The 13,824-nt window shown below is 49.2% G+C and overlaps 1 protein-coding gene across 1 annotated transcript in view; it reads right to left on the minus strand.

Moving 5' to 3' along the window:
- Nucleotides 1-1,745: 1,745 nt before the first annotated feature.
- The window catches only part of DGLUCY (D-glutamate cyclase), a 47,957-nt gene continuing 35,878 nt past the window's right edge, over nt 1,746-13,824 (minus strand). Inside the window, 3 exon segments of the mRNA XM_073798938.1 lie at nt 1,746-2,136; nt 3,215-3,389; nt 10,203-10,354. Of these exon segments, the coding sequence (XP_073655039.1) occupies nt 3,240-3,389; nt 10,203-10,354 (302 nt within the window). The 3' untranslated portion in view covers nt 1,746-2,136; nt 3,215-3,239.

Consider the following 13,824-nt stretch of genomic DNA (forward strand, 5'->3'; position numbering starts at 1 on the left):
GACTCTGTGGAGCCAGTGGAACCCACATGGAATGGGCAGAAAGTAGTAGAATGCAGAGGGCTGGACTAAGGTGGGGCTGGCGGTCAGCAGGGCCTGTGCAATGAGAGGCAGGAAATGACCTCAGAGGATTGCCTTGCCCAGCTGAGCGATGAGGGGGGCACTTGACCAGAGGATAGCTGGGGGCTAAGGAGCCCTGACCCCTTCCTGGCTCGCTTAACTTCTAATCCCACCTGCAGGGTCTGTGGGGCATGTGCACCTTGATGTGCCCAAGGTCTCCAGCCTGCCCTTGAACACCCACAGAGCATCCCAGGTACTGCTTACCAGGATTCTCTCTCAATATTCCTAGAAATGCCCAGGAATGCTCACACGCCTCAGGAATCCATCCTGGTGGATACCCCAGCCCATCTCTCACCCTGGGCCTCCCCACTATTCCTGTAGGTCACCTCTTGTCCCCCTGTAACCAGCTTCTCAAGGTCAGAGCCATGCCTACCATGCTGCCTCAAATGTGGACACAGGCCTTCCCCAAAGGACAGCCAAGACTAGAGTGAACTTGAGCAAAACTTTACTAAAGGCTTAGCGGGAATCATATTGTAGACAGAAAAACATAAAAATGGATCCTAGAACTCAGAGCTCCAGTGGTCCCTGGGCTGGATCCTGCTAAGGGCTCCTCTCCTGGCCCTTTCTTGCACCTTAGCCCCTGCCACAGGGCCACAGGCCTGTCTCTCCCTGCAGGGGGATCTTTGAATGCTTTGCTCCAGAACTAGGACCTGTACTCTCAGCTTTCTTTGGGCTCCACCCAAGTCTTAGCCTCTTTCCCAAATGACTTAAATCTCTCCCCATAAACTTCTGTCCACAGGGAAGATAACCTATCACAGTTATCTTCAGTAACTGAAGACTATTACAGTCAGGCTTCAAACGTCTTCATGCCAGAATAGAATTCTGCTATTACTACTGCAAAACCAAAGGCCCATTAGTGTGTATTCCCCAAAAATATGAGTCAGGGAAGTCCCGGGAGCCTTAGCAGATGATGTTTCATCTCTCTCTAGCCATCAAGACTTCAGCAATGCCAGGATGCACTCTCAATCATAGGCCCCCTTTACATGGAGCTCTGCAGACCCAAATCAGGGACACAAATTGGAACTGGAGGAGACCTGGTCAGTGAGGCTTAGAGCTGAGGTGGGTTCACCGATCTGTGAGAAGTCACAAATGGAGAAGGACAGTGAGCACATTACAGTGGCCCTGATGCCACACCAGCAGGAGCACAGACACGTAGGTGGGGACTCCCCACCAGAATGACAAAGGGATGTCAGGACAGCACCCACCCCAGCTACTTCTGGCCAAAGGCTTCACCACGCCGTGCGTAGGGAGCATTGGAAGTTAACCCCAGATCACTGAACTACACACTTAGGTTTTGCTGTTGAGTGTACAATTTAATTTCTATAGTATGTGTTCCACGTTTTACAACGTATGCCCCTAAAAGAATCAAACTTGACATGCTTAAGGAAATAAAACAGGCACAATAAACATTTGGGGCCATAGCTGGGAAGCAGGACAACTATTTCTATTTTTTTTTTTTTCAGTATGCGGACCTTTCACTGTTGCCGCCTCTCCCATTGCGGAGCGCAGGCTCAGCGGCCGTGGCTCACGGGCCCAGCCGCTCCGCGGCATGTGGGATCCTCCCGGACCGGGGCACGAACCCGCGTCCCCTGCATCGGAAACCACTGCACCACCAGGGAAGCCCATGGACTACTATTTCTGAACTCAGGTCCAGCTGCTCGCTGCTCAAAAATCAATACTCGAGAGACAAGTGTTGGTAGAAATGGAAAATGTTGCTTTTAATCAGAAAGCCTGCAATCTGGGGAGAAGGTGGACTAGTGTCCCCAAAACCAGCACCAAAGATTCTGCTTGGCCTTGAAAGTTTTTAAAGGGAAAAGGGAAAGTCATCTCAGGTAATCATTGAGTTAGGGGATCAAACTCATTGACATCTCCCACTGCGTGAAAGGCTCGCTGACTCCTTGTCATCTTTCTTTAGTTGCTACCTCGTTCACATAGTTTGTTCTTGAGATCACTGAAGGGGAAGCTAGAGAAGAGATCTGGTCGTCTGTTAATTATATTCTTCATTTTTACTTCTTTGATCTACAGAAAGAACCAACATCTTAGGCATGGTATTGTGTGAGCAAAAGATTTGAAAGGTGTGCTTGGGCCATAGATGAGTAGAGCAAGGGGGTGCCTGGTTTAAGTTAGTTACAATATAATTTTGCTAAAGTGACAAGACAAAAGCTCTTTCCTGCCAAAAGCTGCTTCCATTACCCCATCTAGATGATCCAGCACAAGATACTGTACTGGTTCAGTACGTGAACGTAACGGGACGTGGTCAGGGATTCTGCTTCGGATTTCGTTGGGGAACGTACAGTGGGAAGTTGTGAAGGAGATAAGGGCAAACCGATGAGTTGTCCAAGAGGACTCTGTGAGTGATCTAAGCCCTGGAAGGTCCTGACCCACCCCCGGGCTCCGGGAATGTGGCTGCCCTTTTATGCAAGGAGGGCAGAGTCTGGCTCTGGAGTGGGGGGTGAGCAGATGGGAAGGAGGTGGGAGAGGTGTCAGGCTCTGTGGCGGGGGATCAGGATGTAAGGGGGTAAGGGAGGGGGAGGGGCACAGGGGAAGTGATGGGTGGAGATAAATCTTTTGCCTAAATAAACAGGATGTTGTTTGTAAAAGAGAGCATTTCGCAGGTATAAATATTTTGTTGGTGGTGGTGATGAGTAAACCTTTAGTGAAGCCCCAGAGCTTCGTAATATACACTACATATTTGTACATTTTGCTGTTTCTTAATTAGCCTGGGGGATTATTCAGGACCCTCTGTGTCTGCCTGGAAGTTCATTGCTCACTGGCGTCCCCGTTAGTGATGGGTCAGAAGACTCTCAGAGCAGACTGCGTGGGTAACCTGAAGAAGCCAGGGTGAGGAGGTTGAAATCAATGCCTCCTGGCACTTAGGAATAAAAGCCAAAACTGGGGACCCCAGAGAAATGTTTTACTCGGTCCACATCACCTGCATTACCCGCTGCCCCCAACCCCGACCCAGGAGGTGGGCACGCCTGACCCAGGCCAGTGTGGAGCACGTTGCTCACCCAGGGCCAGTGTTTATTTGCAAGGCTGTTGTAGAAGAAAGCCGGGGCCCTCAGGGAACTCCTCCCTAGATCCGTCTAGTACGCACCCCCCCATGCCTGTAATTTGCATGGTCACCCTTGCGCCATGGTGACGTCTACCAGCTTCTGGATCATCTGGGCGTGAGTGCCATGGAAGGGCAGCCCGTCCACCTCCATGCCTAGGGTGCCCGAGACTCTGCTCCGGACTCCATGCTGCACCAGGATGCCCAACATTTTTTCTTCCTGGAAAGAAATGGGGCAGAGATAGAAGCAGTGGAGGGGGAGGAAAAAGAAAGAAATCCATACATTTATAAGTGGAAAAAGAACGTTTGACTTGACATAGTCTCTTTTTTAAAAATAAAATGTTTAAAAATACTAACGCCACTGGAAGACTCATAGTGAAAAGTAACAGTGTCCTACATCACACCTCATGGGCTCCCCAATCCACTCCCCGGAAGCTGCTACTTTGAACAGTTTGGGCTGTTTCTTCATGTAACTATATAGTATGTTTTTTATGGAAATCTGCATTTTCTTAACAGACGCTAAAGATTCACTTCTGCAGGGGCAGCTTGGCTACTTCCTGCCAACCTAGCCCTCCCCAGCTCTGCATTATCTGCCAATGGCCTTCGTGCCAGGAAGGCCCCTGTTCCTCCTGAGAGCTCCTCCTCGCTATCAGCCTCTGTTAGCCCTGCTTCAGTCACCTTCTAGACTTTACCCGGTGTGGTTGTGGGAGAATCTGGAGGGAGCAGAGCCACGGAGAAAATGCAACCCCATCCTGGGCCCAGCAGGCAGAGTGGTTTAGAATCAGACAGATCTGACTTGGGTCTTTCCTGGCAGGTGTGTTAAACCTCTCTGTGCCTCAGTGTCCCCATCTGTATAATGGGGAGGTGGATGATAATAACAATGCCTCCTTAGAAGGTTGTTGTGAGGATTAAATGAGAAAATGCTGGACTTCCCTGGTGGTCCAGTGGGTAAGGCTCCACGCTCCCAATGCAGAGGGCCTGGGTTCAATCCCAGAACTAGATCCTGCATGCAGGCTGCAACTAAGAGTTCACATGCCACAACTAAGAAGTCCACATGCTGCAACTAAGAAGACTACACACCGCAACTAAGAGTCCGCATGACACAACTAAAGATCCTGCATGCTGCAACTAAAGATCCCGCATGCCGCAACTAAGACACGGCGCGGCCAAAATTAATTAATTAATTTTTTAAAAAAGAGAAAATGCAAGTAAAGCACCTAGCACGGTCCTTGGCACACAGTAGGTGCTCATGAAATGAGGTGGATTATTATTGGCAGGGCTGGGTCCCCTAGTCCTTAGCCCAGAGCTTTCTTCCTTTGACTTGTTGATTTTTTTAAAAAAGTGATCTGATTTGCTTTCTTCCATCTCCCTCCAAAAACAAGGTGCCAAAGAAACACTTGTCTAAGCCACTAACGTGTCTGTCCCTTGTTGAGCAGTTCAGGTCCCCCTGAGGAAGGTGGGTCTTAGGTGAAGACACAGGAGAGAAGATGGTGCCCGAGGGGCAGAAGTCAAGGACAACTTCCTTCTTCTCTACAGACAAAGGAAGGGGACAAAAGGATCTAGAGCAGGTGGATCATGACAGACCAGAGGAAGGTTCTCATCTTCCTGCTCAGGCATTTGCTCATTCATTCCATCACCCATCAAAGTTTTATTGAGCACCTGCTTTGTGCCAGGACCTGAACCAGGGATACAGTGGTGAATGTGATGTGGTCCCTGCCCCCCACACTCCTGGGGGCGTCACATTCTAGACGACTGATCAGGCAGGCACAGTCCATGGGGATCACGGCACAGAGCAGGGGCCCCCAACCCCATTTATTGAAGTGGCTCAAGAAGGACTTTCTGGAGGAGGGGCAACTAGGACCACAGGTGACAAGAGCAGGAGCGAACCGAGCCAGGGGCTGTGGGGAGCACTCACTGAAAACTTTTCAGAACAAGGGAGAAAGTGTTGGCAAATATCACCTAGGACTTGTCTCTACTCACACCTGGCCTGAGAACCTGCATTTCCACTCTTCCCCAGGGCCCAAGATAGGAGGGAGGCCCGGAGCATTTCCAGGCAAGCCCTTTGTCCAAGAGCCCCTTCCCAGGGGTACCCAGCCCAGAATGGCATCTTCCATCAATTGTCTGGACTTTATTCTCCCATTTCTCTTCTCCATTGGGACATATCCTCTCTTTATGGGGCAAGGCTCCTGGGACCACAGGGCCATTTCCCCCTAGCACACTGCCTGCCCCCACCATTCACATCCTCCTGGGTCCCAGTAGAGCCCTGGGGGTCCTCAGGGTGCACGAGATCAGTCAACAGCTTAGGAACTGGCTGGCACTCAGCCTCCATGAGCCACAGGGAGCAGCTGGGCCAACAGTGATTGCCGGCAAATTCCCAGGAACCCCTAAACGACCAGACCATCTTCAAGGAGGCCCCACCAAGAGGAGGTGGTGGGGCGGGGAGGAGAGCTGACCAGGGAGTGGCTGGAGACACAGGGCCTGGGGGCTGCCACACCAGTCCAGGCTGAGACGGTGGGGCCGGAGGAGAGGGACAGAGGACTGAATTGGGCAGAGGGGGCGGGGCCTGGGGCCTAGTTCACTGTGGATGTGGAAAGAGGCCCCGGGATGAGTTCTGGATGTCAAGGCTGAGTGTGTGGGTGTCACTATTGATTCATGCTTGGAGCATAACGGGCTGATTTTCAGGCGATGCTGCTGTTCAGAGTGGGGTGGGAGAAAGGGCCTCCTGGGAAGTTGGAACTGCTCTGCATTGTGACCTTGGTGGTGGCTGCATGGATGTGTACGTGTGTAAAACTTCACCCACTGTACACTGAAGCTTATGTGCTTTACTCTGTTAGTTGTACCTCAATTTAAAAAGTATAAAGAAAATGGAGTGGGGTGAAAGTGCTGGAAGAGAATGGTAGCCAGGATGAGGCCAGAAGTCATGTTCCTGCCTCTCTGTATCATCCATCCTACCATTATCCATTGATCTATCATATCATTCATCCAGCCAGCCAGCCAGCCTACCAGCAGTCCGTCCATCCATCCATCCATCCATCCATCCATCCATCCTTAGTCCCTCCTGTAAGGTGTCATCAATCAGCTCTTGGCTCCTGATAAGCTCTAGGAAATGTCCTCCAACAATTTGTTTTGCCCTCAAGTAAAACCCCTGGGACACAGTCAAGGGCCAGAGTGGGCAGGGCGTGCCCTGGATGGTGGTGGCCACCTTCCCTGGGATCCTCAACATGGTGCCCGCTCCTGCTACAGTCATGATCACATCCGCAGAATATGGAAGGCCCTTCTTATAAGCAACACACAGAACAGGGTTGAGGGACATTCCTCCGCTCCTAACCAGCCAAACTTCACCAAAACTCAGGCCACAGTTCTGTCCGGCATCTCTTGATGACCCAGGGGTTTCCATGGAGTGACCCACTGAACTCCAGTAGGACGACTCTAGTTATCCCCTGCACAACGCGCTGCTTCATGTCTCTGCACCTTCACTTCTGTGAGTCCTGCTGTCTGGAAGGTCCTTCCCACGCTTTCTCACCTGGCTCCTTATATCCTACTCACCCTCCAAGACCTAGTTCAGTGCCACCTCTTCCAGGCAGCCTTCCTTGAGCTCTCTGAACGAGCCAAGCACCTGTTCTCTGTGTCCCCACAAGCAGTGTTCACAGTTCTATCCCAGCTCCTGAAATGAGCCCCTCCCCGCCCCCATGGACCCTGGGTTCTTTACCCCTCATTATCTCCCAGAACAAGCCTGGGCCTGGCCCAGAGGAGGGGCTATACAAAAATGTGTTTGTAATTTTGGTTTAATGATGTTCCCTTTTATTTTCTTTATAAGGGTGGTACATTATTAATATATTTATGAAGACTGGGTGGAAATGTGGAAGGAGAATTTCCATCCCCAGAGGGTAAGCGTGGGGCTGCGTGAACTTGTTTGGCTGGGTTCAGTCTTTTGTGTCTGCATGAATCAGGAATCATGTGTGAGGCGGCCCTCTGAGTGTTTTTTTCCAATTCAGATCCAGGAAGTGTAAAGAAAACATAGAAGGCTCTCTGGGCCCCTTTAGGGCAGACCATTTCCCCTGAAAATGTCACTTTAGCTGCGCGACTCCTCCTTTCCCCTCCTCTCCTGCACCCTGGCATTGCCGGAAACTAGGAAACTACTGAGCCACATCAGGAAGAGCTCAGAGTATGGAGTCAGAGACTCAGCTCTGCCTCTTAGTTGTGTGGCTTTGGGCAAGCCACCTTCCCTCTCAGAGCCTCAGCCCCCTCCTCTGTAAAGTGGGGATAACAAACCAATCCGGGGATGTGTTGGAGAGAAATGGGGGCGGGTGCAGGAGGGAGACAGACACAGAGGCAGGAAGAAAAAGGTAGCAGAAAGGGTGCAAGACAATGTAAAAGAAGGACAGGAAGGAGGCAGGGAGGGGCTCTGGATGCAGAGGCTTCGCACAAGTGAGGGGCCCCAGGACCTCAGCTGCTGGCTGGCTGGGGGACCTGCAAGCAGCCCCACCTCAGCTGCTGTCTCCAGGCTCAACGCTCAGGAACCTTCCTGTCTCCTGGATCGCCTTCCCATCTCCCCACACCAGCCTCTGCCACGACGCTGGGAACCCACCCTCTAGTCCAGGGTCTCAAATGTGGTCCCCGCAGCAGCAGCAGCAATATTGCCTGAGAACTTGTCAGAGGTGCAGATTCTCTAACCCGTCTCAGACCTACCGAATCAGGAGCCCTGGGGTGGGCCCCACTGTGCACTTTAAGATGCCCCTGAGGTGATTCCTGCTGTGTGGAAGGTCCCTTAGGTGCCTCTAAACTTGGAAGAATCACTGCTTTAATAAGCACGGCATTCATTCATTCATTCATTCATACACTCATTCATTCAACAAGGATTTACCAAGCACTGGGTTTCCCTCCACTAGTTGCTGGGAAGGCAGATACGAAAGACCTGGTCCCTGATTTCCAGAAGGTTTTCTTTGTTTTGTTTTTTCCTCATTTAGCAAATCTATTTGGGGGGAATAAGACTGGGGCAGCCTTAAGTTGCATGAGACTGTTTGGACTGTCTGGGAGTGGCCTTGTGGTCAGCCTGACGGAACTCGAGAAACTTCTCCCCCGACCCTGACCCGCTCCCTGTGTCCGAGAGCTCCCTCCTCGCAGGCTTGGGCAGTAGCTCTGAGGAGAACAAGCTCTTCCTCACGTTGAACCAGAACCTCTGTCTTCTGGCCTGCTTGTGTCCCTCACGCGGCCGAGGAGGGTATCTGTGCCCCTCCCCCAGGAAGCTGTTGCGATCTCAGGCCCCCCCAAATCCTCTCTCCAGCAAGCCAGACACCCCAGCTCCCTCGGCTGTTCTCCAGGTGTCCCCAGCCCTCCCCCCTCCTGCCTGCCTGCCCTCAGGCGAAGCTGTCCGCTCACAGGTGAAGTCACCTGTGACCTGGGATTTAGATGTAAAGTCTGGGCTTTGGCCCCAATTTCCCGTGATCCAGTTACTCTGGAGAATTCCCCCAGAAGGTGCCTGGTAGAGACTGACATGCCACCAGCTTCTCTCCGGGGTGGGCGGGTCCCAGCTCTGCGAGGGGCACCCGCTGGGGAGGGGGCTTGAGGCTGGAATCGGTGCCAGGAGAGCCGTGGGAACTGAGGCCTGAGGTAGGAACAGCCGAGTCTCCAGCGGCCCATCTCGCTGCCCAGGGTCCAGGACCGGGAGCAGAATGCTGGAACCACTTAGAGGACTGGCTGGCCTTCTCTCTTTTTGTTTTCCCTGCACGTATATGTGAGTTCACGTAAGTCAGCCATGTATGTGCACGTGTGTGTGTGCGTGTGTACGTGTCCGTGTGTGTCCTGCCTCTGCGCTGGTCTATGGGGAACGCCTGGAACTGCACACAGCCCTTCACAGTTGGCTCTGCAGTCAGAGGAGCTCACTCAAAAGCCACCCAGTGGGACCCCGGTTCCTCGCTCAAAGCCCTCGCGTGGCTCCCTATTACTTCTCGGGTAGAAGCCTCAGTCAGGAGTCGGGTTTGCTTTGATCAGGCTCATGTGACCTCCCTCTGCCAGGGGTTCTTAATGGCCCCAGACTACTTGGAGACTCTGATGAAACCAGGGCTTCTTGCCCAGGAAAATCCACGTATGAAACAATTTTGCAAACTGTTTCGGAGGACTTGCGGGCCCCCTCTTTGGGGACGCTGGGGTCAGAAGCCCTCCTCTGCTCCTATCACACCCTGGCTTGCTGCTGCCAACCTCAAGAGCAGTCTCCCCAAACCAGCACTGAGCTGGTCCCCATCTCCCAGCTTCTGTTCCCTCCGGTCTTCCTGCCCAGATGCCTCCCCTTCCACTGGCTTTATCCCTCCCAGCCTTCAGCCCACAGGGTCCTCTTGCCACCCTGGGCCCTCACACCTTAGCACCGTGTAGGATGGCTGACGGTGCCAGCGGGGGTGTCAGTGCCCTTGCCGGGTTGTAAACTCCTTGGAGGGAGATGCTAAGGACACCTCCAGCTACCGCTATGAAGCGCCTACCATGGCTCAGGTATTCCGTCCTTCCCAGAATGCTGACTGCCCCTCTTTCACAGAGGAAGAAAATGAGGTTCAGAGAGGCTAAGCAACCTGCCTACAGTCAAATTAGAAGGAAAATGGTCATTTATATGAGATCTTTCATAGTGATTTAGGGTCACTAGTAGGTCAAAGTCCAGTCCAGTGGTTGCCTGATGGGAGACTTTTGTTTTGTTTGTTTTTTTTTGCGGTACGCGGGCCTCTCACTGTTGTGGCCTCTCCCGTTGCGGAGCACAGGCTCCGGACGCGCAGGCTCAGCGGCCATGGCTCACGGGCCCAGCCGCTCCGCGGCATGTGGGATCTTCCCGGACCGGGGCACGAACCCGTGTCCCCTGCATCGGCAGGCGGACTCTCAACCACTGCGCCACCAGGGAAGCCCGAGACCTTTGTTTTAAGGCAGGCTCTGCCTCTGGCTTCTGATGGGCAGCAGTGGTGCTGGCCCCTGGCTTATGGATTGAAATACCGTGTCTACTCCTCATCCGGGGAAAAGGTTGCATCCGTGAGAGTTGCCTGCTGGGCTATGTTACCTTAGTGACGGATGGGAGGGCCTGAGTCCAGTTCTGTTCTCCAGGTGCTCTGAAGGGCCCAACTGCCTTCCTCAGATAACGTCTGTGGACCTCACATGAGTTCAGGATGTACAGAGCACAGGCCAAGGCATAACCTCCCCAGTTAGAAACGCCTGGAACAAATAAAAAAAGATTCCATCATAGGATCGCAAAAGTCATGTCGTTTGCCTGGGAGGAAGAAATTTTCCTCTACTCTTCTAGGTTCTTCTGGCTGGTCTAACAATTAAATTGACATGAGACAGATTAACAGGAGAAAGTCAAACAAAAGTTTAATAACACGTATACACAGGAGAAACCCAGGAGAACAGAGAAACTCACCAAAATGGCTGAAGCCCTCACCTTAAATACCATCTTCAGCTAAAGAAAAAAGGATTTTAGGGGCATTGGTTTGGGACCAAACCAGTAATCAAAGACCTAATAAAAACAACATAGGAAATTATTTTGATAAAACATAAAATCCTTTCTTTATAGGCAGACTAATCAAAGGTAAAGAAAAACATTTTATAAATTATCAAGAGCAGACTTTTGTCTTCTTAACACAGAGAAAACAAGATTCTAATTTTGTATCAGCTTACTTTTAATATTAAAATTCATTCACTCAATTGAATGTATTCTAATCTTTGCCAGTCCTGACCACACACAAAACTCTTTTCTCAGAGTTCCTTTTCCATAAACCTACAAATCCTTTTTTTTTTTCACATTCAAACTTTGTCCTATGCTTTTCCTCTTTTTTTAACTTTTTTTTTTTTTTTTTGTGGTGCACAGGCCTCTCACTGTTGTGGCCTCTCCCGTTGCGGAACACAGGCTCCGGACGCACAGGCTCAGCGGCCATGGCTCACGGGCCCAGGCGCTCCACGGCATGTGGGATCTTCCTGGACCGGGGCACGAACCCGTGTCCCCTGCATCGGCAGGCGGACTGTCAACCACTGCGCCACCAGGGAAGCCCTTTTTTAACTTTTTACTCTATTTTCCCTTAACAAAATACATTCCCGTTCCTTATACCTTTTAAACATTTTCCTTACATATGAAGATGTTTTCCTTATTTATTTTAGTAGTTTTATGGTATATTAATTAGAATTCTTAACCCTTAGAAAACAATGTCTAGTGAAAACTAAGAAGTAAGCAATTGTGAACTGTTTGTTATACCAGTATTTTTTAAAGACATTTCATAATGTGTAATGTATAATAGACCCAAACATCTTTAGGTGTTTTTTTTGTAATAAGAAGACAAAAGTAGGTAAACTTAGACTTGTTTAGCAATTAATATTTCAGTATTTTATCTTATTTGGAAATGATCTAGACATTCAATGAATTCCCATCATTTAACTTTCCTTAGAAAAACTCTAAAGTTTTAAATTACCAAAAGATTTTCAAAGTTATTTTTAAGTCTTACCCCATTTATATCAATATTTATCTAAATAATTTGTTACCAACAATTATGTTTAGAGTACTCATGAAAACTTCATGAGACATTAAAGTCAACTATCATCCCAAGCCATTATTCTTGCCGATAAACTTCGCAACAGACATAACGTGAACTTATTTGATTAGTAAACCCAGGTAGAATAAAAGTTTTACATTTGCTGATAACTCTAAAGACATGCCTATTTTAATTAAAGCAGTAACTTTAAATTGCTTTTATTTACTAAGGTTAATCTTAGATCATGTGAACTCGAAAAATATTTGGGTTAGTCTGTTATATTTAGAAATATTTAATTCAAAAGTGCTTACTTTTAAGCCAATTAGAGTTCTTCTACAAGTTACTTTTGGCAATACCATCAGAAGGTAGAAAAATACCCTATCTAGAACATGCATGCATAGATATACAGACAGACACAACCAGAGACCTCATAGCTTTCATTTTAAGACTTTAGTCATGAATCAGGTATAACAATATAAAACTCACTAGTTCATAAACATCAGTTGCAGTAAGTTAAGTTTATCCACTCAGATGGCAAAGGCTTTTTACTATACGTGGAAAAGACGTTTAAGATTTGTATTTGTCCTTGACAAATAATATTAATTAAAGAAGCTGTGAATTAGATTTTGGGTGAGGGAGCACTTCCAGCAGTTAGTAATTTGTTTTTTTTTTTGGCTGCGTTGGGTCTTCGTTGCTACACTCGGGCTTTCTCTAGTAGAGGCGAGCGGGCTTTCTCTAGTTGAGGCAAGCAGAGGCTGCTCTTCGTTGTGGTGCACAGGCTTCTCATTGTGGTGGCTTCTCTTGTTGTGGAGCATGGGCCCTACAGCGCGCGGGCTTCAGTAGTTCTGGTGCAGGGGCTCAGTAGTTGTGGCTCACGTGCTCAGTAGTTTTGGAGCACAGGCTTATTTGCTCCGCGGCATGTGGGATCTTCCTGGACCAGGGCTCGAACCCGTGTCCCCTGCACTGGCATGCAGATTCTTAACCACTGTGCCACCAGGGAAGTCCAGTTAGTACTTTTGAAAAGGTCTTTTCCCCTTTTTTTCCCCCCAGGTTCTACTGATTGATTCCCCAGGCTCAGTCTCAGGTGACTGTGGGCTGTGCTTACATTTCTGATTTTGTAGAGATTTACAAGACAAAGACAGTCGCTTTCAATTCCACAAAGAACTGGGCTACTGCCTAAATGATATCAAAAGGCTGATCTGCTCATCCAACTATATTTTCTTTAATTTGCTTCTTTATATCAGGGAGAAGATTTCCAATTAAAATGGAAATCAAAAGATTTCTATGTTTTAGAACTTCAGAGATCAATGCATCATGCCTTCAAAAAGTCTGCACAAGGTATTCAGTCAAGGCCCTCTTTATGAGTGCTCAAGTCAACCCCAGACCAATTCACCCGAGGGGCAAAAAGCCTCCACCATTGCTCCTATCAGGCCCCAGTATCAGCCCCCAGTTTTCATCTCACATTGTGTGGGCCCAGGCAACCCTACTGACTCTCATTAGCATGTCTAATTAACATTGCCCAAAGGGTGTATTTATGTGCCCTGTTTTACAATACCAAGCAGTGGAAACATTCCCCAGGGAGAGGCAATGTCTACCCCGACAATACAATCAGGCAAAAGAGACATAACCACCTTACATAAAGCCCATTCAAACACTGCAATTTTCTTACAAGCTTTCACCTCAATTTCATCAACTCTTATACCTTTGACCATAGCCTCCATTAGGACCCCATCAATAAGTCTCAGTCTTACAATACTGGGTCGGAGAAGTGTTCCTGGCCATAACATCCATTACCATAAAGCATTCCAGCAACGTTGTTTAACCTCTTCATGTAACACCCACTCAAACATTCCGACTTTTATAATCTTATCAACTCTTGCACTTTTTACTTTTCTCAATCTTGTTGTAGCCCAAGTCAGGGTTCCACTAATGGGTTTTGGTACCACAGCTTGTGAGGTTCTGGCATCAAGGAGTTCCAGAAACTTCTCTCCATCCCTCTGCCATCTCCCCACTCTTGTGTAAAAGGCTTTGGGTCTGCAGTGAGGGGTTGAGCTAAGGGACCCAGGCCCTTTTGTCAATCTTGAACTCAATTAATCGACCTAATTCTTGCCCCAAGTGATTGTTGGTTAGGTTTCACATTGTAATTTTTGCCTTCCAGTTTAA

Source organism: Tursiops truncatus, chromosome 2 (assembly GCF_011762595.2).
Source record: "Tursiops truncatus isolate mTurTru1 chromosome 2, mTurTru1.mat.Y, whole genome shotgun sequence".
In the NCBI taxonomy this organism is placed as follows: domain Eukaryota; kingdom Metazoa; phylum Chordata; class Mammalia; order Artiodactyla; family Delphinidae; genus Tursiops; species Tursiops truncatus.